Genomic DNA, 24,567 nt, shown 5'->3' on the forward strand with positions numbered 1-24,567 from the left:
AGGTGTTATAAAAAAAATTTTATTATTATTTTTTCTTTAATAAAACAGTGTATCAGTGTGTTTGGTGCAACTTTCTAAATACTTTTAATTAAAAATGATTTTTACTTTTTGAGATACAGCTGCTTTATATTCTGAATACAGAGCAGCTGTATCTAGTGCTAAAACCTGTATCCGTCAGGTCAGTGGCACTGACTGGGTACAGTGTCTGCGGGTTGAATTGCGTATGAGGGGGAAGGAGGGGGCCCAAGTTGTGTCAACAGCCCCGGGCCCATGGTATACTTAATCCGCCACTGGGCCCAGGAGCTTCTAGTTACCGGTCTGCCTAGATGACATTACTTTCACCCCTGGTTTAACTCATGCTAAACTAAAGCGCTACTGCCTTCAGAGGGCGCTGTGGTTCCTACCAAACCGTGTAGGGGGCGGACTCCCGCTGACGTCACGTTACCAGGTGACGGGAGAGACGCTGAGATTAGTCGAAATACGGAAGCGATTGACTACTGCGCATGCGCACTAGGGCCTCTTGCAACATTTTTTCTGAGCAGCAGCACGATTTGGCTGTATGATAATCGCGGAGCTGGCAGCGCTGCTGGGTACGGACAGGTGTTGGCGTCTGCGGGGATGGAGGAGGCCGAGGAGGTAGAGGTATCTGGATATTACCGGGAGGACGAGGAGGACGAGGGGGGAGACGAAGATGGAGGTGGCAAAGAGTTTTATGAATTCCAGCCTCTCCCGACACTGCTGGAGGATGAGGTGAGAGATCCCCCGGCTTCTTGTATTATAGATGAGTGTCTGTCGTCATGGTCCTCTGCCCTTATCCTCACCTGAAGCAGGCACAGGCAACCTGTAGCTCTTCAGGAAGGGACTACAATACCCAGCAGGCTAATGTTGGCATGCTGCGAGTTGTAGTACCTCCCTGCTAATGAACTGTAGTTTGCAAGAAACCAGCTGGTCCAGGTTACCTAAGATGGCATAGAGGGACAGCGTAGGTAGGCCCCGTTGTAAGGCTAAGATGGCATGCTGGGATTTGTAGTACACGGGCTGGAGAGCTATGGTTTGCAAGACACAGCAGGATCAGGCTGCCAAGATGCCATGCTGGGAGTTGTAGTACCATCGCACGAGAGGAGTCTAGGTTGTAGGACCCACCAGGCCAAGGTTGTCCGAGTCTAAGGTGCCATGCTGGGACTCGTAGTGCCACCCGGCTTCGGAGCTATAGGTTATAAGACGGAGCATGTGCCCCCAGTTGTTTAGGCTTGTGACCGGTATTGCCAATGAGGCACGAACCTTAGACATTTGCAGAACTGCTACTATTTACAACATTGAGACTGGTTATATACATGGGTACTGGCTGTGGGTGAGGGCACAGGTTATGTACAGGGGCACTGGTTCTACACAAGGGCACTGGTTGTGTGGTGAGAGTACTGGTTATACACTGGGGCACTGGCTGTGGGTGAGAGTACTGGTTGTATACAGGGGTACTGGTTGTGGGTGAGGGTACTGGTTATATACAGGGGCACTGGCTGTGGGTGAGAGTACTGGTTATATACAGGGGCACTGGCTGTGGGTGAGGGTACTGGTTATACACCGGGGCACTGGTTGTGGGTGAGGGTACTGGTTATATACAGGGGCACTGGCTGTGGGTGAGAGTACTGGTTATATACAGGGGCACTGGCTGTGGGTGAGGGTACTGGTTATACACCGGGGCACTGGTTGTGGGTGAGGGTACTGGTTATACACCGGGGCACTGGTTGTGGGTGAGGGTACTGGTTATATACAGGGGTACTGGTTGTACACCGGGGCACTGGCTGTGGGTGAGTGTACTGGTTATGTACACCGGGGCACTGGCTGTGGGTGAGTGTACTGGTTATATACAAGGGCACTGGCTGTGGGTGAGGGTACTGGTTATATACAGGGGCACTGGCTGTGGGTGAGGGTACTGGTTGTACACCGGGGCACTGGCTGTGGGTGAGTGTACTGGTTATATACAGGGGCACTGGCTGTGGGTGAGGGTACTGGTTATACACCGGGGCACTGGTTGTGGGCACTAGGTTATAAATTGTAAGGCCTGATTCACACGAACGTGTTAAACGTTCGTAGGACGGCCGTTGAAACCGCGGCCGTCCCACGGACCTATGTAATTCAATGAGGCCATTCACACAGCCGTTGTTTCATCGGACCGTGTGAAGGGTCCGTGGGAAAATAGGACATGTCCAATCTTTTCACGCATCCCTGCATAGACTCTCAACTATGGGGGATGTGTGACATCGCGTCCCGCAGCGCTGAGCACGGATGTACCTCGGACGTGAAAAACTGCAGTTTTTCACGTCCGAGGTGCGCAGCGCTCGTGTGAATCAGGCCTAAGCAGCGTTGAGCCTTCATTTCCTGTTCCATCAATGAATTATGGGCACATCTTTTGGGCTTCTCACTTCTGGAACGTTCCTGCTTTATATGCCAGTAGTAAGTGTTGGTATATTACTAGGATAAGTCGCCAACGTCCTGGTTTTTAGGATTTGACCTCTTGGACTGCCATCGCTCCGTAGAATAAGGGGACCGCAGTCCTGGGTAAAATACGGAGGTCCATTAGGCTTTTTCCCTGCATAGCACCAGTCCTGGCCGGGCAAGTACTTCATGTGAGTGGAGTTGTGCGCCAGTTCAGGAGTGACGCTGTGCGGAGTAAAGAAGGCGCTGCACATTATCTAGCACTGTAAGCTCTTTGGTTTATTGATCAGTGGTGGTCCCAGTGGTCACCCCCCCCACTAATCAGATGATAAGCGCTTATTCTAGTGGTAATCCATCGCTGACTATGGTGGACAACCTCTTTAGTAACTCTCCTGTTTTTGTACCGGTTCAGTCGTCTTCACTATTTTCACGCTTCATTCATCATTCTGCTGGTTCTCCTTAGAAACAGACAGCCGTTTACCTCCCTTTGTGCTGTGAGACGTCATCTAATGGCTCCGGCCTATTATGTTTGTGGCATATAGTTTGATGTATGCGTTGTTTGTTTTTTGTTCCTGAAAATAACCCGTATTAAACATACATATGGAAAAATATGCACCAGTGCGCCATACACTTACGTCTTAGGCCTCGTTCACATCTGCGTTGGGGTCCCGTTCTGATGTTCCATCTGAGCTTTCCGTCAGAACGGGACCCTGAACAGACACAAACTGACACCTCTGGTTTCCGTCTGAGTCCGCTTGTGTCTGTTCAGGGTCCCGTTCTGACGGAAAGCTCAGATGGAACGTCAGAACGGGACCCCAACGCAGATGTGAACGAGGCCTTATGAGTTTCTTTCCAGCTGTTAACATGTCAAAAGGCCGCTGTGCAAGCATGGGTTTTGACCATCAAAACCTATGGATACGTCGCAGTATTCTACATATGGAAGTTGTGCAGAGCCCTAATACAGCACCGATAGACTTCTGTCGGGCCCCTAATGTACCTCCGTATTCCTCCGATTTCATACAACGGCGTACGGAGACTTTTTTTTTTTTTTTGTCCAATTCCAAGACTCCGTGTTACAGAGGTTTCTTTCCTAGGAACATCATAAGGCGGCACTTGGAGTTCTTACTCCGCACAGTGCATAAGTTTATTAGGGCCTGTTTACATCTGCGTTGGAGGCTCTGTTAGGGGCCCCCATTACAGATCCTGTCGAAAATACCGGAAACAATAGCACAGCATGCTGCGTTTTTGTTTCTGGTAACATGATGGAACTCCTATAGAACACATTAAAATCACAGGGTTCTGTTGGGCGCCAATGGTGTCCGTCGTACAATGGAATTGGCGCTTCCAGTAATTTCATTGTTGGAGCAGAACAATGGAAACTCTAATGCAGGTGTGAACCGTGCCTAACTTTGTCACATTACACTTTTCTCTGGTAGTAGGAATCCAGCAAAATTCTGAATTTCGCTTTCTGTCTGAACAGAGAATAAAACAGAATCTAATCCGGAATCGCTTCAAGATAAGTAAAGTATTTGCAAAGTGACGCAGCTTTAAAGAGGACCGGTCAACTCTCCTGACATTGTCTCTTTTAGTAATTTATTTTGTTCTCCATAAAAAATAAAACAATTTCTTAGAAGTCTGCAGTGTAATGTTACTCTGTTATTCTTCCTGGAAATGTATGACTAAATTGACAACTAGATGTTACCATTCCCCTTGTCAATAGGGTGCGTCCCTACACTGTCTGACATTGTAAGCACTGATTGGACAATGTCAAAGTGGGTAGTGACACGTCCCTTTAACAAGGGGAATGGTAAAACCCATCTTTAATGTGTTTATAGATTCCCAAGAGGAATAACAGAGGAATGGTACAACAGAGTTCTGAAAAAATATGTTCCAGAATTGTTATTTGACGGAGAATGTATTCTCGAAAAAAAGATGTGGGACCCAGATCTGGGAACTTCACCCATCAGACATTTATGGCATATACTGTGGCTCTGTTATGGAGGAACTGGATAAATCACAGGGTCTAGGTTGCAAAAGCACGTAGAAATCTGGCTGCTGTAGTGGTCTGGCTGGCTAATAAAGGGGTATTCCGGTTTTAGAAAATAAAGCTTATTTATTGTATTTTGAAAAGGTGTATCATTTTCCAATATACTCTGTATCCATAGTTTATGGTTTTCAAGATCTCTGCTTTTAGTCATTGAATTGGATCTCATTGTTTATTTCTGATGAATATCTGTCCTGGTCGTGTGATGATCCCACCGGTGCTTGTCTCATTGCAGAGCGAGCTCTAATGATTGTACGTTAAGGAGCAGTAAGCCTGTGTGTTCATCACATGACCAGATTGTCAAATGGGTCGACTCCTATTCAATGACCACAAGCAGAGATCTTAAAAACGGTGAGGAATTGATATACAGTTTTCTAATATACATTATATAACGTTTGATTATACTGTCAAATGTATACGATTTATTTGCTGAAACTGGAGTCTACATTGTGTCCACCCCTGGAGTCATACTGAGCTCCATATTTTCTTTCCTTATTTAAAGGAGCTTCTTCGTGAATGTTCCTCATGGTTCACACCTTTGTAAAAAGAACAGCTTCATTTACTTAGTCATGTAAGGAAGTATAATGATCTATACAACGGCTCATTTACCTGTGGAAGAATAGAAGCGGACACCTTGGTGATGCAGGTAACACGGATATATAGGGAGCTACAAACCCTGTTGTAGTAATGGCAGAGGGCATGGACCGTTGTAGGGCAGCAGTAAGCTCTATTTACTGGGTTTTTCTTGATTTTGGAGAATTGCCCATTGTATTTTTGCCTGATTTCAAAGCTGTGTCTCTTCTCAAACTCATCCATCTCCAATATTGATATTGGCTCTAGAATTTATTAAAGAGGTTTTCCTGTACTTTAATTTTGAAGTCCTTTTTTCTTTGGATAGGTTATCAATATCAGATTGGTGTGGGTGACGGAAGTCTGACCCTCCAATGATCTGATATTAATGACCTATCCGAAGTAAAAGTCCTCAATAGCAAGGTCCCAGAAAAAACACTTTAACAGATCCCAATCGGATTAGAACAGGTTGGTAATTGATGATTTGGGACTAGAAATTAATTATGTGGCAATAGAATAATATGGCTGCTTTCTGGCAGAAACAGCGCCATATCTGTCCATCAGGTTGTGTTTGGTATTGCATCTCAGCTCCATTAAAGTGAATGTGGCTGAGCTGCTTCACCCAAAAAAGCATAATAGATGGGGGTGCCACTCTTGGGAACACTTAATTAGACTGTTTTATAGGAATGTAGCTTTTTGTTTTCCCTCCAGACAAAACATTTTAAACTGGTTAACCGCACTTTATAAAAATGTAAATTTTTCCTGCATTTGGCATCAATCACTGAAAAAAAGCAAATCCTTACCTGCCCCTCCAGCACAGATATGTCAATTTAGGCTTTAGGAGGTGAACATTCTCTTTTATTCTGTAAACGTCACCATTTGCATGTAAAGTGGAAATACTTCTCATCTATCTATATACAGTGGCTATACGTGGAGTCTACCAGTGTAGAGAGCTGCACTAGATATATCATTTGGCATTAGCTCAAAGGGTGACCCTCTCTATTGGTAAAATATATAAGGACCTTATAGAAATCATGACCATCTTCTGAAAGATCACCTCTAGTACACACAAGTTTCCCCGTGTAGTAATTCACTCATTCAGACTCTCTAGTTTGTACGCTAAGCATTGGTTTGGCTGAGCAGTGGGCCAACTGTTTGTTTAATCTGTTGCTAAGCAACAGAAGACAAGACCCTGGAGTGACAACCTCACCCTTCACTAGGCTCTGCACAAGTAGAAGCGCCTACAAAAAGAAATTGGCTTCAATGTGTTCAAATGGTATAAATGTCTTCACTAAAATACACGTGGCCGGAAAGACCAAATCCAGTCACATAGATCATGTACTCTGTAACACGGTAAAACACAATGCAGAGCATTGTAGGCCTCCTCAAAAGGCAAAAAACATAGAGAGAAAATACTGTATACATACACATACAATATTAGTACAGTTATATATATATATATATATATATATATATATGTCATTATAAAGCAAAATTAGATAAAATAGCCATAGTTTTATAGTGAAAGACCCTGACCCGATTACAGTGGCCCCTCAATTTACAGTGTTACAAAATCCTCAACTTACAATGGTCTCTTGGGCCATCATAACAAGAAGCCACATTTAACTTACAATGCCTAAGGCAGTACCGGTGTGCACATGTCACCGGTAAAACACCCTGAATCATCGGAAGCAAGTGGATCCAATCAGTGGATGCTGTAATACTGAAGTGCATGCACTGATAGGTTGGCTAAAAGCTGTACAGTAGATTACTACATGTCTTGTACTGCTATCTATGCGTGCTAGATGTTGGGGTCGGTACCTGTACTTCATGTACTACGCGTTCTGTACTGTTCTCTACCTGTACAACATGCACTGTACTGCTCTCTACATGCACTGTACTGCTCTCTACCTGTACTACATGCACTGTACTGCTCTCTACCTGTACTACATGTACTATACTGCTTTCCACCTGTACTACATGTACTATACTGCTTTCCACCTGTACTACATGTACTATACTGCTTTCCACCTGTACTACATGTACTGTTCTCTACCTGTACTCCGTGCACTGTACTGCTCTCTACCTGTACTCCGTGCACTGTACTGCTCTCTACCTGTGCTACATGTACTGTACTGCGCTCTACCTGTACTACATGTACTATACTGCTCTCTACCTGTACTACATGTACTGTACTTCTCTCTTTACCTGTACTACATGTACTGTACTTCTCTCTTTACCTGTACTACATGTACTGTACTTCTCTCTTTACCTGTACTGCTCTCTACCTGTACTACATGTACTGTACTGCTCTCTACCTGTACTACATGTACTTTACTGCTCTTTACCCTGTTCCCAGCGCATGTTCTGTACTGCTCTCTAACTGTGCCAGGACACACTGATGCTTTGGACAATAGTTGAGGGTAGCTGCATTGTATTATTACTGTACACTGTATGCATTGTCCATGCCACTGAAGAAGCTCCTGTCCTCCACAGAGACTGATTCTCCAGATTCTAGCAGATTTTTCTCACTTGTATATGTAAGAACTTGCTTAATCTCTATTAGTTATTTGCTTATTTTTCCTTTAAATCTTTTTATTTTACATTATGGGGGATTCAAAACCAATTACTAGTTTTCCATAGAGTTATGTTCTCAAGTTACGGCATTGTCAAGTTACTATGGTCACCCCCAAGTGAATTAATACTGTATCTTGAGGGAGTGCACACAGTAAATTAAACATTTTATGTGGAAGAAACATTCTTCACAGTTTGAACAGGTATAAACAGGTGACACACAATCTTCTGCGTTGTGTTTTTACTGTGTAGAGTTTTTCGTTTGTCATTTCGCATGATCTACTTTGTGACTCTATTTGGACTTTCCAGTCACCTTCGTTTTTAGTGACGTCATTTTTACCCTTTAAACACGTTTCTAAAGTTTTTATTTTATATTTGTTTGTAAGTGCTATTATAAATACATCACCTGGTACAGGGGCCAGTCTTTCTCCGAAACGCGTTGCTCAAAATTAAACCTCTTCTTGTTTAATACACCATCTAGACCTCTGTTTGTACAATCTGGAATTGCTCGTCCACCGGCCTCTTTGGTCTGCCTTTTACAATTTTAGCCAAAGCAGAGAGCATGGTCACCCATTCATCTGAGTTTGGACAAACCCTTGAATGTTGGGTTTAGATTAGTCTAGACCTTATGTTCCCTCCTTTGAGATATTCTTCAAATATGGCGATCAAAAATCCACTTAAATCATGTTATTCGTGCACAGTTCTGCAAACTGGCCAAAAAAAACCTAATTCTAATGGTTTCTGGGCTGAGACGGCTGGTCAGTATATTGATGACACAGATATCAACGTACACAGCAACCCTTTTTACTGATTGACAAAAGGAAAGAGTTTTAGGTGCCCGGTGCTGTCATAGCCCTGAACCTGGATACTTAAAGAATTATGTGGAGTAAACCGTTTCCTTTCTGTGGCCCATCACATATATATATATATATATATATATATATATATATATATATATATATATATACACACTATGGGACACGTGTGTAACTGTGGCATGTACCGTAGTTGCCTATGTTTGTTCTACATGTTGGACTTGACTGGAGTCGTACTGCACAGCACATCCGTTTTCATTTTATGTATATTTTTATACATGTTTTTTTATATAATATATATGTATGTGTGTTCTATACACATTCAGTTTTTCTGCTGCTTCTTCTGATATTGCGGTGGCACGATTCTTATTAGAATTAATTAGGGTGTTAGAACAGAAGAGTGAACGTTTATGTCCTAAGACTTTGCTAAATCTCGAGATGCACAATCTTGCTCGCTACCGGTTATCGTCCTCTCTGAAGACTTAGGCATGTTCACGTAGAAAAGACCTTGATAGAATATTACCTCTGAATGGAGTCCTCATATCTAAAGTAGAAATGTAGGAGTTGCTTTCATATGTTAAGCATTGATCACTCAATTATAGATCAAAGATACAAGATTGCGCTCCTCTTCCTTCTCCTTCTTTTAAATTATCATATATTTTATATATTTAAAGCTGTCGCAGCAGCCAGACACAATAGAGAGGATCTGCTTTTATCAGCACGTTCAGCGTGTAATGTGGGTCAACACCGTGTGGACTGTGTAAGGACGTTCCACAATAAATTAGTACTGGTACAAGACTCAATGGGGCAGATTTACTCATACTGTCTAAGTTTTAGACCGTGTAAACTTAGACAAGGCGGTCAGAAAATGCACCAAATTTATTAAAGTGGTGAACGCTGTAAGATCAATTTAGCACATCTTGCTAGACCCTTTTATTTATTTTTTCTTCTTTTTTATAACATCTATTAGTCTGCTTAGTTAACGCCAGTTTTTTGTTCCAAAAATTTTGGGCCATTTTTCTGGCACCGTGTCGCAGTTAAGCCACGCCCTATCTTACTAAGCCACGCCCCTCGACAATAATTTATTATATATTTTTTTTCAAAAAACATCCAAAAAAAGGGAATAAATGTGCGCGGCATGTACGCCAGAATTCTTGCTCAATTTGAATAGTAAATCTGCCCCATTGTCTATGTTCCAGTGTATTTATGCAACATACAGTGAAGGAAATAAGTATTTGATCCCTTGCTGATTTTGTAAGTTTGCCCACTGTCAAAGACATGAACAGTCTAGAATTTTTAGGCTAGGTTAACTTTATCAGTGAGAGATAGATTATATTTAAAAAAAAAAACAGAAAATCACATTGTCAAAATTATATATATTTATTTGCATTGTGTACAGGGAAATAATTATTTGATCCCTATGGCAAACAAGACTTAATACTTGGTGGCAAAACCCTTGTTGGCAAGCACAGCCGTCAGACATTTTTAGTAGTTGATGGTGAGGTTTGCACACATGTTAGATGGCATTTTGGCCCACTCCTCTTTGCAGATCATCTGTAAATCATTAAGATTTCGAGGCTGTCGCTTGGCAACTCGGATCTTCAGCTCCCTCCATAAGTTTTCGATGGGATTAAGGTCTGGAGACTGGCTAGGCCACTCCATGACCTTAATGTGCTTCTTTTTGAGCCACTCCTTTGTTGCCTTGGCTGTATGTTTCGGGTCATTGTCGTGCTGGAAGACCCAGCCACGAGCCATTTTTAATGTCCTGGTGGATTGAACGAGGTTGTCACTCAGGATTTGACGGTACATGGCTCCATCCATTCCCCCATTAATGCGGTGAAGTAGTCCTGTGCCCTTAGCAGAGAAACACCCCCAAAACATAATGTTTCCACCTCCATGCTTGACAGTGGGGATGGTGTTCTTTGGGTCATAGGCAGCATTTCTCTTCCTCCAAACACGGCGAGTTGAGTTAATGCCAAAGAGCTCAATTTTAGTCTCATCTGACCACAGCACCTTCTCCCAATCACTCTCAGAATCATCCAGATGTTCATTTGCAAACTTCAGACGGGCCTGTACATGTGCCTTCTTGAGCAGGGGGACCTTGCGGGCACTGCAGGATTTTAATCCATTACGGCGTAATGTGTTACCAATGGTATTCTTGGTGACTGTGGTCCCAGCTGCCTTGAGATCATTAACAAGTTCCCCCCGTGTAGTTTTCGGCTGAGCTCTCACCTTCCTCAGGATCAAGGATACCCCACGAGGTGAGATTTTGCATGGAGCCCCAGATCGATGTCGATTGACAGTCATTTTGTATGTCTTCCATTTTCTTACTATTGCACCAACAGTTGTCTCCTTCTCACCCAGCGTCTTACTTATGGTTTTGTAGCCCATTCCAGCCTTGTGCAGGTCTATGATCTTGTCCCTGACATCCTTAGACAGCTCTTTGGTCTTGCCCATGTTGTAGAGGTTAGAGGCAGACTGATTAATTGAGTCTGTGGACAGGAGTCTTTTATACAGGTAACCATGTAAGACAGCTGTCTTTAATGCAGGCACCAAGTTGATTTGGAGCGTGTAACTGGTCTGTAGGAGGCTGAACTCTTAATGGTTGGTAGGGGATCAAATACTTATTTCTCTGTGCACAATGCAAATAAATAGATATCATTTTGGCAATGTGATTTTCTTTTTTTTTTTTTATATAATCTATCTCTCACTGGTAAAATTAACCTAGCCTAAAAATTCTAGACTGTTCATGACTGACAGTGGGCAAACTTACAAAATCAGCAAGGGATCAAATACTTATTTCCTCCACTGTAAATCAAGAAGAACAGACACTCATAACCGAGCTTCCATGCCCATAGTCTGTGCATCAGTGGTATTAACACTATACTATTCAAACAGCCAAAGTGTGTTTTATAGATTGAACAATTTGTTTTCATCAGTCCCATAGACATTGATTGGAGCGGTAGTGCGTGACCGACACTCCATTCAAACTGGGGGATATCAAACCCTCGTTCTTGTGATCGTGAGGGCCCAGCGATCATTTATGATTGTTTGTTTTTTGTGGGCCAAACCCTTTTCAAAGGGAACCTGTCACCACATTTTCTGCCTCTTAACCGCCAACATGGCGTTATACCCATCAGTAATAGGTTTCTAAAGATGCCCCTGTTGAAACGATCTCTTGCAGCATAAAGTATAAAATAAAGTTAAGTAGCGAGCTGTATGTAAGTTACCCAAATGTCATATGGGTGGTCCATGTCTCCTGATTGACTTCCCACAGGCCTGTATTTATTATCAGCCAGTGGCACCTGGCACATGCGTAGGTGTACTGACTTTGGCTTTATCTGCTTACTACGAGTTCGCTGGGTCCTGCCAGATCTGACATGTAATAAGTCTTGGCATGTGGGAAGTCAATCCAGCCAAGACTTCATAGCTTCTTAGGAGACCAGGACCGCCCAGATGATTCTTCTTGGGTATATTGCATACAGCGTGCGCTACTTTATGACTTCATTTTATACTTAATGATGCAAGCGGGGCATCTTTAAAAACCAATTCTCATCTGGTGTAACGCCATGCTAGCGCTTTATGGGCAGAAAATGTGGTAGCAGTTTTCCTTTTTAAAGCACAAGTTCACCTTAAGAAAATTTAGGGTCCAATAGCGATAAAATCTACTACTGCATAATAGATCTGAATGACCTGTTTTGCCTCTTTAGTCCTATGTCACACCAGAGTACTTGCTGCTGGTGTACAGAATCCTGTGGTTAACTAGTGGATCCTGACTACAAACAATCTCCTCCGTAGTCAGGTTTTATCAGTAGATGCTCCCCTTTATGTTTCTAGCACGCACTCTATTCTCTCTAGTGATTTGATCCTGCAGCTGCATCCTCTCTCAGATGTCACACAGCAGGCTACAGTGACTGAGAAGAACCATCTTAGCAGCAGCAGTAAGAAAGGAATGGCTGAGGAGACCTTACAGCTTAGAGTTGTGAGAGGGAGTAGGAGAAAGTGTGAGAGAACTGTCTATGTGAGCAGTCTCCAGCCTAACGAGAAGTGCAGGTCACAAACGGAGATACAGGGCGCTCTGCTGAGCGCTTCTGCACCATAGATTTAATGATTATGGGGGTCTCCTCACCTGGACCCCCACTGATCCAAACTTTTTCTATATCTCTATGACACCTCAAAAGTTTTCACAAAGTTCAGTTACTTTTTAAGCCACTTTTTCTACGCCATGGTCTCCGCAGTAAGGCTGGGTTCACACGACCTATTTTCAGTATTATGCCTCGTTTTACGACTGAAAATAGGGCTACAATACGTCGGCAAACCTCTGCCCATTCATTTGAATGGGTTTACCGACGTACTGTGCCGACGACCAGTAATTTACGCGTCGTCGTTTGACAGCTGTCAAACGACGACGCGTAAAATGACTGCCTTGGCAAAGAAGTGCAGGACACTTCTTGGCAACGTAATTTGAGCCGTTTTTCATTGAAGTCAATGAAGAGCAGCTCTAACTTACGGCCGTCAAAGACGCCTCGCAAAATTCGAGGAGGAGCTTTTACGTCTGAAACGAGGCAGCTGTTTTCTCCTGAAAACAGTCTGTCTTTTCAGACGTAAAAGCCAGTTCTCGTGTGCACATACCCCCAACTTTTTTTTTTAAAGTTATTATTATTAGCAAATCTACTGTGCGATGTTTCAAAGAAATTCTCCTTTAACATGGTGGCCATGAATGCTCCGCTAATGACCACTTGTACTAATAATATGCGTGTCTATGGTAACAAAAATAATTGTTTCTGAAATCTTTTCTTTTTTTTGGGAACATTCTTGGACTTGCTTCAAAAACACTCTTGACCGTTAGTTGTTGCTAGTGTTAAACAACACGCTAAGAATTTCCTTCATGAGGCAATGCGAATATATTTAATCACACTTTTTATTTCTTGTAAAAATTTTATATTTTGGGCTCATTGTGACGAGCGTAATACTTGTCCGTGTGCTGTGCGTTGAAATAACTGACAGCACACCGACCCATTTATTTCAATGGGGCTGTTCACACATGTGTGAGTTTTCATGCAGCAAGTGTCTGTTGCGTGAAACTCACTGCGTGTCCTATATTGGTGCGTTTTTGCACACTTAGTCAATCATTGAAGTCTGTGGGTGCGTGAAAACCACGGACCGCACGCTGACCACATCCGTGTGCTGTCTGTGTTTCACCCATCAGTTACATAGGAAAGCAGTGAAATATATATTTTTTTAAAAACACATGCCGCACATAAAGCACGCTGATGCCAATACTCCTCGCATATGGACATGAAATGTAGGAAAAACAGCGTTTTTTTACGCGCGCAAACCGGACACGCTCATCTGAATGCAGCCTTATCGTTTCTGCGCACGTTGTATTAAGTAAATATTAGAACGTTCATCCAATATTTGATGGAAATCCAGCAATCCGTTTATAGAAGAACATTTTTGTGGTGGTCTCCGATATTTGCCTGTATTCTGCATGTGCTGACGTCCATGTATTACACTTCTATCTGTGGCGCTCTCCTTCCTTTGCTCCTTACACCTTAGCCATCCTGCATTTGTCGATCTAATAAGAAAAACGTTTTGTCATGTTTTTGTCGGATCTTTTGCATTGAATAGCATTACCTCTAAAGTAAAAAATAAATACATTTAAAAAATCCCCAGTATATAAAGTCCAGTCAAGTTGTTATACAATGCTCTTCAGCCAGTTCTTCGTTTTTGTAGGGTATCGGGGTCACTTCCAATATGGCCGCTATATCCTGAGTAACTCCATTAAATGCTGCCTTATTGGCAAAAAATAAATAAAAAAAGACGGGGGATCACATTTATATTTATTTTTTTATTTTTTTATTTTAAAGGAATGTTTTTTTTTGTTTTTAAATTAAAACCCCTCATTATTACAGGTTATTATTCTCCGTGGGAAACTATAATTTCTTTCTTTCTTGCAGAATTATTGTAGAAATGGGAATTAGTTTGCAGGTTGTTCATTTTTTGTAATACCCAAATATTGGTGAAACGCTGAATGTTTATACCATTACTGACTGAAGTGCTGTGAAATGTCTTGGCAGGAAAACGTGTCCTTGGCTGATATTCTGTCACTACGAGATAACTGTCTCGCTGAGCAGGATATTTGGGCAATCTGCCTGGAGTGCTGCTATTCCATGAAGGACATCTCTCATGCGGCCATCTTCCAGACGCTGTGCATTACTCCAGACACACTGGCATTTAACACCAGCGGCAACGTGTGCTTCATGGAGCAGCTTAGTGGTAAGTCTTCCTTTCATCCACCAGTGCCAAGTCCCCAATCCGTTCTCTCAATGACAACAGTGCGTCAATTATGACATTCTTTTAAAAGAATAAGCAAACACCGGGTTACACAGCAAATTGTGAAAAAGCACTTTTCAGCTTTGTAACACAAAGTATATTAAATGTCAATGTCCGCCTTTTTTAACAGCATTTGTCCAAGTCCTATAGTATAACCATTCCCATTGCCGGCAGTCAGGAACGAGATTTTGCATTAAAGGCGTTGTCTAATGTGTCTTCATTACTCCTGTCCATATGTCCTATTAGGGCATATAGGCATCATAGAGAGGGGTCCCCTGCTTGGGACCCCCTCTATGAGCCAGAACGAAGAGCCGCTCGTATTCTGGTGGAGTTGAGCCGTCCTGATATTACAAGGATGGACAATCTTCTGAATGGCCGGCAATTAATACTACATTTCAACTAAAGTGGCTGCTGCAGGTGGAATGCCTGGCTCGCTGCTGCTTCCTTTGGCAAATACAGGCTGTTTGTTGGTGCCCGAGCTAGACCTGAGGGGCGATCAGCTCATCGACGAAGGGGCCACATTCTAAAAGGGTTAGTCGTTGATAAAACTATACCTTTTAAAGTTCTAAAGTGAGGTCCGTGCGCTCCAGCCTGCACCAATCGCTTGAATGAAGTGGCTGTGGTGCTTTGCAAAGAGCTATGCCTGTTGGGCTCCCGCTGGCTTTTATCTGCTTTATTTGGGAGTGTTGAACACGGGCCGTCGATTTGTATTACAGTCAAAGCTGTAGGGAATCTGGGGTCCATCAGGTTGCCGCAACCCTTTGTTCTTGCTATTGGTTGGAATCAGAACGCATGAACGCCCCACCAACCAATTTCATGTCAAAAGTTATTTTTTAGAGCTGGAGGTATACGCTCTGCTTCTAAGGGTGGTCATACACTTCAGATAGCCAAACGCTTGGCCAGTAGCTGTGTGTCTATCAACATAATGTAACTCTATACATTAGACCTTCATGAAAACAAAATGTACGGAAACGGCAATACTGATGATTTTTCTTTTTTTTTTTTTTCGTCATTTTTGCGTATAAAATATTCATTATGATGTGTTTTTGCATATTTTAGATGTCAGTTCTTCTGTTTGATCTGATTTATGGAAAGCATATGTGCAAGCAAGAGTGATATCGACTACAAAGAATTCAGTAAAGTAATTATGAAATCTGGGTTATTTTTTCTCTTCTAGATGATCCTGAAGGGGCCTTTGTACCTCCAGAGTTTGATCTGACTGGTAACACTATTGAGGTGCGTGGTGGATGTTTTTAGTTGATGTCAGGTGTATAATCTTTTGCCCAGCATTTTCCCAAATTTGAGTTGTATTATTAAAATCATTATCTCAGATATGGCCAAATTGAGGACTAAAAGTTTCGGAAATCTGTCTGAATTATCTTTTTGGCTTCTTATTTCACTGAGATTCTCCACCTGGAGGCTTGTCCGCACTCAAACTATCATTCTCTCTGTTTCCTAATGCCATATTAGTCAGATTTTTGTAAAAGTAAATTTGAGGAGGACTTCTGTACGCCACCTGAGAAGATATGCTTTCATTAAAAGTGGATAACATGATAGTTATACAGAAAGTAGTGATGAGTCATAAATAAAATTTAGTGCAGAAATGCATAAAAAAAAAATAAAAAAAATAAATTTAGAAGGGTCCCCTGAGTATAAGCTGATTTTCTGCTGCTGGGACACCCAGCAGTCAGCGGTGTGGGAACCCAGTAGGAAGTGTTTTTTCCTACAGCACCACCACAGGGGATGTTAAGTATTACACAGTGCCCATTAAAATAAATTGGATGTAGAAATCGGGAGAGGAATATATGGGGTATTGCAGCCAGATCAGTATATTCATGGACTTTGCTGTGGTATAAACTTCTATGTCATATCCATGAGCCATATATTATAAATTAATAATATTAAGGTGCAAAATTTAGATAAACTTAGATAATACATTTCCATAGTTTGCAATGTCAATCATGCCTTTGTTACCTAAAACTAATATCCATGCATTTTAACTTTTTCCCATTATATATGTATAAACTTCCTTGTGCAGGGGCATATATATTCTCTGGGTGCAACTCTGAAAGCAGCGATAGAATTTGTGGTTGACCCAGAGTCCGAGACAGAATTTTGCCAAGATTTAAACTCCTTGCTGGACTCTATGCAACTGGAAAACCCGTCAGACAGACCTGACATTGAGGTAGGATTGTGCCGTGTTGTGTACATTTACCAGAGCATTGACAAACCCCATGACTGCAACTGAAAGTTACATGACATAGTAATCCGCTACTTTAAATGTACAATAGAATATGGATTTCTACTTGTAACTTTTGAGGCAGACTATATGTGTGAACTTCTTAACCTGTTAATGACCATCTATACCAATAGTGACCTTTTTACGGGGACTGGCTTTAAAAAGCGGCACTGTGGAATAAACCTGCCATGGGAGTCCCGTACCAGGTGGAGTTGGTTTTTGACTGTCCAATGACAACCCCCGAGTTTCTCTTCTAATGGCCGGAGTTAGAGGAACTTCTGATCCCAGCTGTGTAGCCCTCTAGATACTTCCGCCAAAATGCTCTGCCATCCCATTAGCAGCCCCGTGACGCGATCAGGGGGTGCTGATGATTTCTATGGCAGCCTGGTGCCTAATGGAGGTCCCCAGATCTGCCATCTTTACACTCCTATTAGACTCTGTCAGTTTTACACTGGCAGGCATAATACACTACAATACAAAAGTATTACAGTGTATTATGAAAGCGATCGTATCGTGAAGTTGCATTATTGGACAAAAAAATATAAAAATCAATAAAGTTCTCAGAAAAAAAATATAAAAATCCTGTGTAAAAAACAAACCAAAAACATTATTTTCCCTTGCAATGTGCCAAATTATGTAGAAAAATAAAAAAAAACCTACACAATTGGTTTAGCTGCATCTGTATCGACCTGAACTGTAACATTACCATGTTATTTATTCCACAGGGTGCATACTTTCTATTCATACTGCCTCCAAAAAAAACCCAATAAAAAGCGAAATCTAAAACTTGTATGTACCCCAAAATGATACCTATGAAAAGTCCTCATACATCAATGTTTTTTTTTTTTATGCGTCTTGGAATGCGGCGACACAATAAAAAGATTTTTATTGTGCAAAAGTAGTAAAACATACAAAAAATATCTACATTTGGAGTCGCTATAATTGTACTGACCCAGAAATTAAAGTTTATTATATTTATACGGCACAGTAAAATAAATGGCAGACTTGCTGTTTTATTTACACCCCCCAAAAAAAGTTAATATAAGTTATATGTACCCCAAAATAGTGTCGTTAAGAATACAACTCTTCCCACTAAAAACAAGCCCTATGTCGACAGAAAAATTAAGGCTTTTCTAATCCGACGATAAAAAGAAAAGTAAAAAAAATTGCTTTGTCACTAAAGGGTTAAACAGCAATTTCTTAATATAGTCTTAATAATGGAAATTATTCTGTTAGCAGTGGTACTAATCCATTAATTAAACAGGGAAGCCAGTGGAAATTAAATCCTATGTCAATCATACCCAGCAGCTAAAAATCAGAAGAGAATACCAATGGGGGCTCCGAGGTGGACTATCCACTGTAGGAAGGAGTACTAGGAGCGTTCTCACCACTCTAAAGCCGTGTGGTCTGGGTATATTGGATCCACGGAGACCATATTTTATCAAATAAGTCCGTCTTCTCAATGAGAAGCGCTGCCAGGTGTTAATTGATCGTGATTCTCGAGAGCTTAAAGGATCCACCGGATAGGTCATCAGTATATGATCGGTGGGGGTCCGAGACCCGGACCGCGCACCAATCAGCTGCCTCCGTGCACCGGATGTTTTGAACGGTATGCAGTAGTTGGAGCCGGGAGCAGATGGCTCTGGTCACGGAATAGCGGCCGAGCTGCCACTCTGCTCCTATTCAAGTGAAGGGGAGCAGAGCTGCAGTTCTGTAGAACGTCCACTATGCAGTGGTCGGAGCCATCTGCTGCCGGCTTCAACTACTGCATACCGTTCAAAACATCCAGCGCACGGAGGCAGCAGCTGATCGGTGCGGGGTCCAGGTGTCGGACCTGCACTGATTATATACTGATGACCTTTCCTGTGGATAGGTCATTAGTTGTCCGGTCGTGAAAAACCCCTTTAAAGTGAATCTCCACCTTTTTAACACCATGGCCTACAGTCACCACTAGGGAAGAGCTTCCTGCATACGGTGTTATTACTGTTTTTTTTTTTTTTTTTTTTTCATGTATAGCAGTGTACAGTAAACTCCGATGTGCTCTCTAGTAGTCACTGCGGGTTGCCAGAATGTTATGTTTTGAATCTATATGTACACGGGGGACTCTGTATCCTAAAAGCTAAGCTCCCAGTATTCTAAAAATATATTAAGGGTGTTGTCCAGTCATAAAGAAAACTGATGTCCTATCCTTAGGATTGGCCATTAAAGTGGTTGTCCACTACCGGACAACTGATGACCTATACACCGGATAGGTCTTCCGTATACAATCGGTGGTAGTCAGACACCCGCACCCTTCACCGATCAGCTTCCTCCGGGTACCGGATGTCATTACACAGTATGTAATGTACGTAGTCAGAAGCAGTTGGCTCCATACATTGCATAGTGGCTGTGCTGCCTCTGCTTCTATTCACTTGAATAGGAGCAGTACTGCAGCTCGGCCGCTATTCAGTGACCGGAGCCAACTACTTCCGGCATGGACGTACGGCGCCGGAGGCAGCTGTAGCAGCTGGTCGTGAGGTGTCAGACCCCCACTGATCGTATACTGATAACCTATCCGGTGGATAGGTCAGCAGTTGTCCGGTAGTGGACAACCCCTTTGATATCTGATCAATGGGGGTCTGAATTTTGGGAACCCCGCCGATCAGCTGTTTTGAAGGGGCCACCGCGCTTGTATGAGCGCTTCTTCCCCTTCAATACGGTCATTGCTCGTATTGTGAATCACCGACACACTTGTAGTGCCGGTTCTCAGTATTAGTCTACTCCCATTGAAGTGAATCGGAGAAGGCTGTAATACTGTGAACTGCCGCTACAAGTGTGCTGGTGATTCACAGTACGAGCAGATAAGGAAATGAAGAGGAAGCAACACTCGAACAGGCGACGTGGCCTGTTCAAGACAGCTGATCGGCGGGGTTGCCAGGAGTCGGACCCCCACCGATAAAAATAAATAAATAATTGATTGCTAATTCCTCAGGATAGGCCATCAATATCTGATGACTGGAAAACCCCTGTAAGAAGTTAAGCGTGGATGTTCACTTTAAGATTCACAAGGTTAAAGCGAACTCTAGGCCGTTTCTATGACTTGGCTATAGCTATAAGAGCAGCCGGAAACCTTTAAAGAAATTAATTTATGTGTTTGGTTCCGGGACATCAGATATGGTTTTCTTTGTCAAAGCTTCAGAGGGGGAATCTCAAAAACTCAGCTGGATAAGTAACCCGTTACATGCGGGGCTCGATTGCGATCTCCGCATGTTGCGGGTTTGTAGCGCATCAGCAGCCCCCATGCAATCGTGGGGGCTTCTGATGCTTGTGATGGCACCCAGGGGCCAAACAACTGCCCCCGGGTCTGCCATGTATGTCAGCCTATGAGGATCAGCCTCTGCTGATCCTCGTAGACCAACTGTCAGAGTGACTGTGACGTCACACTGACAGTTGGAAAACATTACACTACCTAGGTAGTGTAATGTATTCTAGCAGCGATCAGAGCTGCAGGTCAAAAAAAGAAAGTGTAAAAAAAAGTTTATAAAATGTAAATAAATAAATAAAAATGTTTTATAAAAGTGTAAAAATAAGTTTTTGTTTTCCTACAATAAGTCAAAGGTAAAAAAATGAAACCGTTAAAAAAAAAAAAAAAAGTGCACATATTTGGTATCGCCGTGTTCGTAACGACCCAGACTATGAAACTATAATTTTAATTTTTCCGCATGGTGAACGCCGCAAACAAAATAAACGGAAAACTATGTCGGCATCGCTATTTTTTGGTCACCACCCCTCCCAAGATATAGAATAAAAAGTGATCAAAAAGTCGCATTTACCCCAAAATAGTGCCCCTAAAAACTACAACCCGTACCGCAAAAAACAAGACCTCCCACAGCTTTTTTGACGAATAAACAAAAAAGTTACGGCTCAGAATAGTGTGTCCCAGAAAATATATTATTTTATAGAAACGTAATTTTATTGTGCAAACACTGCAAAACGTTAAAAAAAACTATACATATATGGTATCGGCGTAATCGTACCGACCCGCAGAATAAAGTAAAACGCTGTAAGAAATAAAGAATTTAAAGCGCCAAAATCGTTGTTTTTTGCTCACCTTAGCTCTAAAAAAGATCCTGTGGGGTCAAAATGCTCACTATACCCCTACAAAAATTCCTTGAGGGGTGTAGTTTCCAAAATAGGGTCACTTTTGGGGGGTTTCCACTGTTTTGGTCCCTCCGGGGCGTTGTAAACCCGACACGGCACTGAAAACCAATCCAGCAAAATCTGCGCTCCAAATTCCAAAAAGCGCTCCTTCCCTCCTGAGCCCTGCTGTGGGTCCAAACATCAGTTTACGACCACATATGGGGTATTGCCGTAATCGGGAGAAATTGCTTTACAAATGTTGGGGTGCTTTTTCTCCTTTATTCCTTGTAAAAATGAAAAAATTCTATGTTTCCACAGAAAAATAGGTGATTTTCATCTTCACAGACTAATTCCACTAAATTCTGCAAAAAAAACTGTGGGGTCGAAATGCTAACTATAGTCCTAGAAAAATGCCTTGAGGGGTGTAGTTTCCAAAATGGGGTCCCTTTTGGGGGGTTTCGACTGTTTAGGTACCACAAGACCTCCTCAAACCTGACATGGTGCCTAAAATATATTCCTAAAAAAAAGGAGGCCCCAAAAGCCACTGGGTGCTCCTTTGCTTCTGAGGCCTGTGCTTCAGTCCATAAGGACACTAGGGCCACATGTTGGATATTTCTAAAATCTGCAGAATCGGGGCAATAAATATTGAGTTGCGTTTCTCTGGTAAAACCTTCTGTGTTACAGATTTTTTTTTTTATTACAAATGAATTTCGGCAAAAAAAATGAAATTTGTAAATTTCACCTCTACTTTGCCTTAATTCCTGTGAAATGCCTAAAGGGTTCAAATACTTTCTGAATGTGGTTTTGAATACCTTGAGGGGTCCAGTTTTCAAAATGGGGTGATTTATGGGGACTTTCTAATATAGAAGGCCCTCAAAACCACTTCAGAACTGAACTGGTCCCTGAAAAAATGGCCTATTGAAATTTTCTTGAAAATATGAGAAATTGCTGCTAAAGTTCTAAGCCTTGTAACTAAAAGTACGTGAAAAAAAATAATGCAAACATAAAGTAGACATATGGGGGATATTAACTAGTAACTATTTTGTGTGGTATTACTATCTGCTTTACAAGCAAACACATTTAAATTTAGAAAAATTGTAATTTTTTCAAATTTTTGCACAAATAAATATTGAATTTATCGACCACATTTTTTCACTAACATAAAGTATAATATGTCACGAGAAAACAATCTCAGAATCGCTTGGATAGGTAAAAGCGTTCCGGAGTTATTACCACATAAAGTGACACATGTCAGATTTGAAAAAAATCATCTGTGTCCACAAGGCCAAAACAGGCTGTGTCCTAAAGGGGTGCAACTGGGCTTGTTTTACTTCTTTCACTGCACAATCACACTGTGCTGTGGATCATGCTGGGCTGGAACAATGAGAAGTGTATGACGCTGATTGGTCACTGATTGGTCAGCCTCATACACTCCTCTGTACAACACCCAGTTGGTAAAAAGTAAAAACACGCCCAGTTGTCCATTGAGAGTCATTAGCATAAATCTAAACTAGCTCATAACTTGCTAAAAAATGATCGTTTTTCAAAATAAAAACCACTGCTGTTATCTACATTACAGCGCCTATCAGATTATGTAGGAGATAGGGCACTTATAATCTGGTGACAGAGCCTCTTTAAGGGTTCCATTGTTTTGACGGAATGAATAGCGAAGTCGACTACAGTATTGCTTCAGTCAAAACGACGGAACCCTTGCTTAACAGAAGCAAACGGAAACCATTTGCACCGGATCAGTCCCCATTGAAATCAATGGTGATGCAAGGATTCCGTTTTTGGGTTCCTCTGACAGAAAGCTCAGACGGAACCCATGAACGGAGTCCTGACGCAGATGTGAACGAAGCCTAAAACATTGAGAGGAAATCATCTGTATTGTTTTTATTCAGTTTGTTTTATTTGTTTAGCGGGGGTTGTGTTTCATGGGACAGATGTATTTATTTGTAGATTTACACATGAGGCCGGCATAATGATCTTATTATATTCATAAGTAATAAATCTTCTCTTCATACAGAGCATTATATCCCTTTGTGAAGAAAATATTAATTGCTCCTCGTCGTCCGTTTGTCGAAGCCTCTCATCCATCGGCAGAAGAGTACTCTCCATAGAATCCATCAGTGCTTTCCAAGGTAAATCTTGTATGTTAATCGATACTTCCTGAAATAAAATCTATGTTATGATGTAAAGAACCAGGCATTGTACAAAAATCAATGATCTTCTTTGTCCAGAACTGCCATGGAAGTGAAAGTAATATATTTCTATGTTTTGGTGTAGATGGCTGGGAAAGTCTCTGGAAGGGCATCAACAAAAAGGACAATTGTATGAAAGTTCCCACAGCCGAAAAAGCTCCCAGCCGTATCTCAACTATACCAGAAAACGGCTCTGTCAGTCTTACTGGTTTCTGCCACAGCTCGGACTCTTTGCAAGAAGAAGAGCATCAGAATGGATGGCGAGAAACCGAGTTCAAACTACAGAAACCATGTTCTTCTCCAAATTTATTTGCACATCATCTCACGAAAAATAAACGAGAGAAGTGCAAGTCTTCTTCCTCCGAAACCTTTGAGGGCTTTGAAAGGGCGAAGGTTGAAGATGAAATGGCGAAGCTCTCTTTAAAAATACATAGAAGAAATAAGCCGTCCCCTTTGGTTAATAATGTAGAAAAACGGTCTCTCTCCCAATCTCCACCTGGCGTAGGAATGGTCACCCTAAAAAGTTGGCCATCTGTGCCGAGCTGTCTGTCACCAAACGAGGACCATGAAGACCACGATTCAGGTGACGGACCAACAAACCAGTCAAGTCTCACTGTGCCAAATCACACAAACAGTCTGTCCCCTCTTGGACAGTCGAAGTGCCATTCTCAAGTTTCTTACGAAAATCTAGTTATGGCTCTCGAAGAAGAAGAAAACCAGCATTTTCTCTCTGCCGATAAAAACACAATTTCCAAAAAACAAACTTCTGAAGATCCTGTTTTAGATTCCATCCGGTTAAATATAAAACAACACCAGGAAACCCTTGAAACATTTGCATCTGTGCCAGTCGATCAAGAGGATGTTTTATCTCTGTCAAGACATGTTAATAGTCCCGAACCAGATCCTGACTTCAATGATGGATATGAATCGACTGCTGTATATGACGACCAGCGGGTAACAATAAATCTATATTTTTTTCCAGATGTAAAAGCTAAAATTTGGCAGGAATATTTGAAGCTGTTTAGTTAAAAGCTTTACTCTGCTTTTCCTGCTATGCTTTCGCTGTGCCCTATAAAGTACATGTCTACCCTTGTCCAATATTTATTCTTTATTTTTTTTCTTATAATTCGGTCCAAAGTTCTGTGCTGATTAATTTCTTCTAGATTTATACGGGTCGGAGCTCTGTTTTTCTGATACATAGCGCCAATTTCGAGACAATATTCTGACTACCTG

At 42.0% G+C, this 24,567-nt stretch overlaps 1 protein-coding gene across 2 annotated transcripts in view; it reads left to right on the forward strand.

The window, feature by feature from the left end:
- The first annotated feature begins 495 nt into the window (after nt 1-495).
- KNDC1 (kinase non-catalytic C-lobe domain containing 1) overlaps nt 496-24,567 on the forward strand; it is a 104,163-nt gene continuing 80,091 nt past the window's right edge. For both annotated transcript variants that reach the window (XM_075843231.1, XM_075843232.1), the window contains exons 1-6: nt 496-750; nt 14,520-14,718; nt 15,953-16,011; nt 16,814-16,960; nt 23,160-23,274; nt 23,420-24,288. In XM_075843231.1, coding sequence (XP_075699346.1) covers nt 619-750; nt 14,520-14,718; nt 15,953-16,011; nt 16,814-16,960; nt 23,160-23,274; nt 23,420-24,288 — 1,521 coding nt within the window. In that variant the 5' untranslated portion in view covers nt 496-618. The remainder of the gene's footprint in view (nt 751-14,519; nt 14,719-15,952; nt 16,012-16,813; nt 16,961-23,159; nt 23,275-23,419; nt 24,289-24,567) is intronic.

Source organism: Rhinoderma darwinii, chromosome 11, assembly GCF_050947455.1.
Source record: "Rhinoderma darwinii isolate aRhiDar2 chromosome 11, aRhiDar2.hap1, whole genome shotgun sequence".
In the NCBI taxonomy this organism is placed as follows: domain Eukaryota; kingdom Metazoa; phylum Chordata; class Amphibia; order Anura; family Rhinodermatidae; genus Rhinoderma; species Rhinoderma darwinii.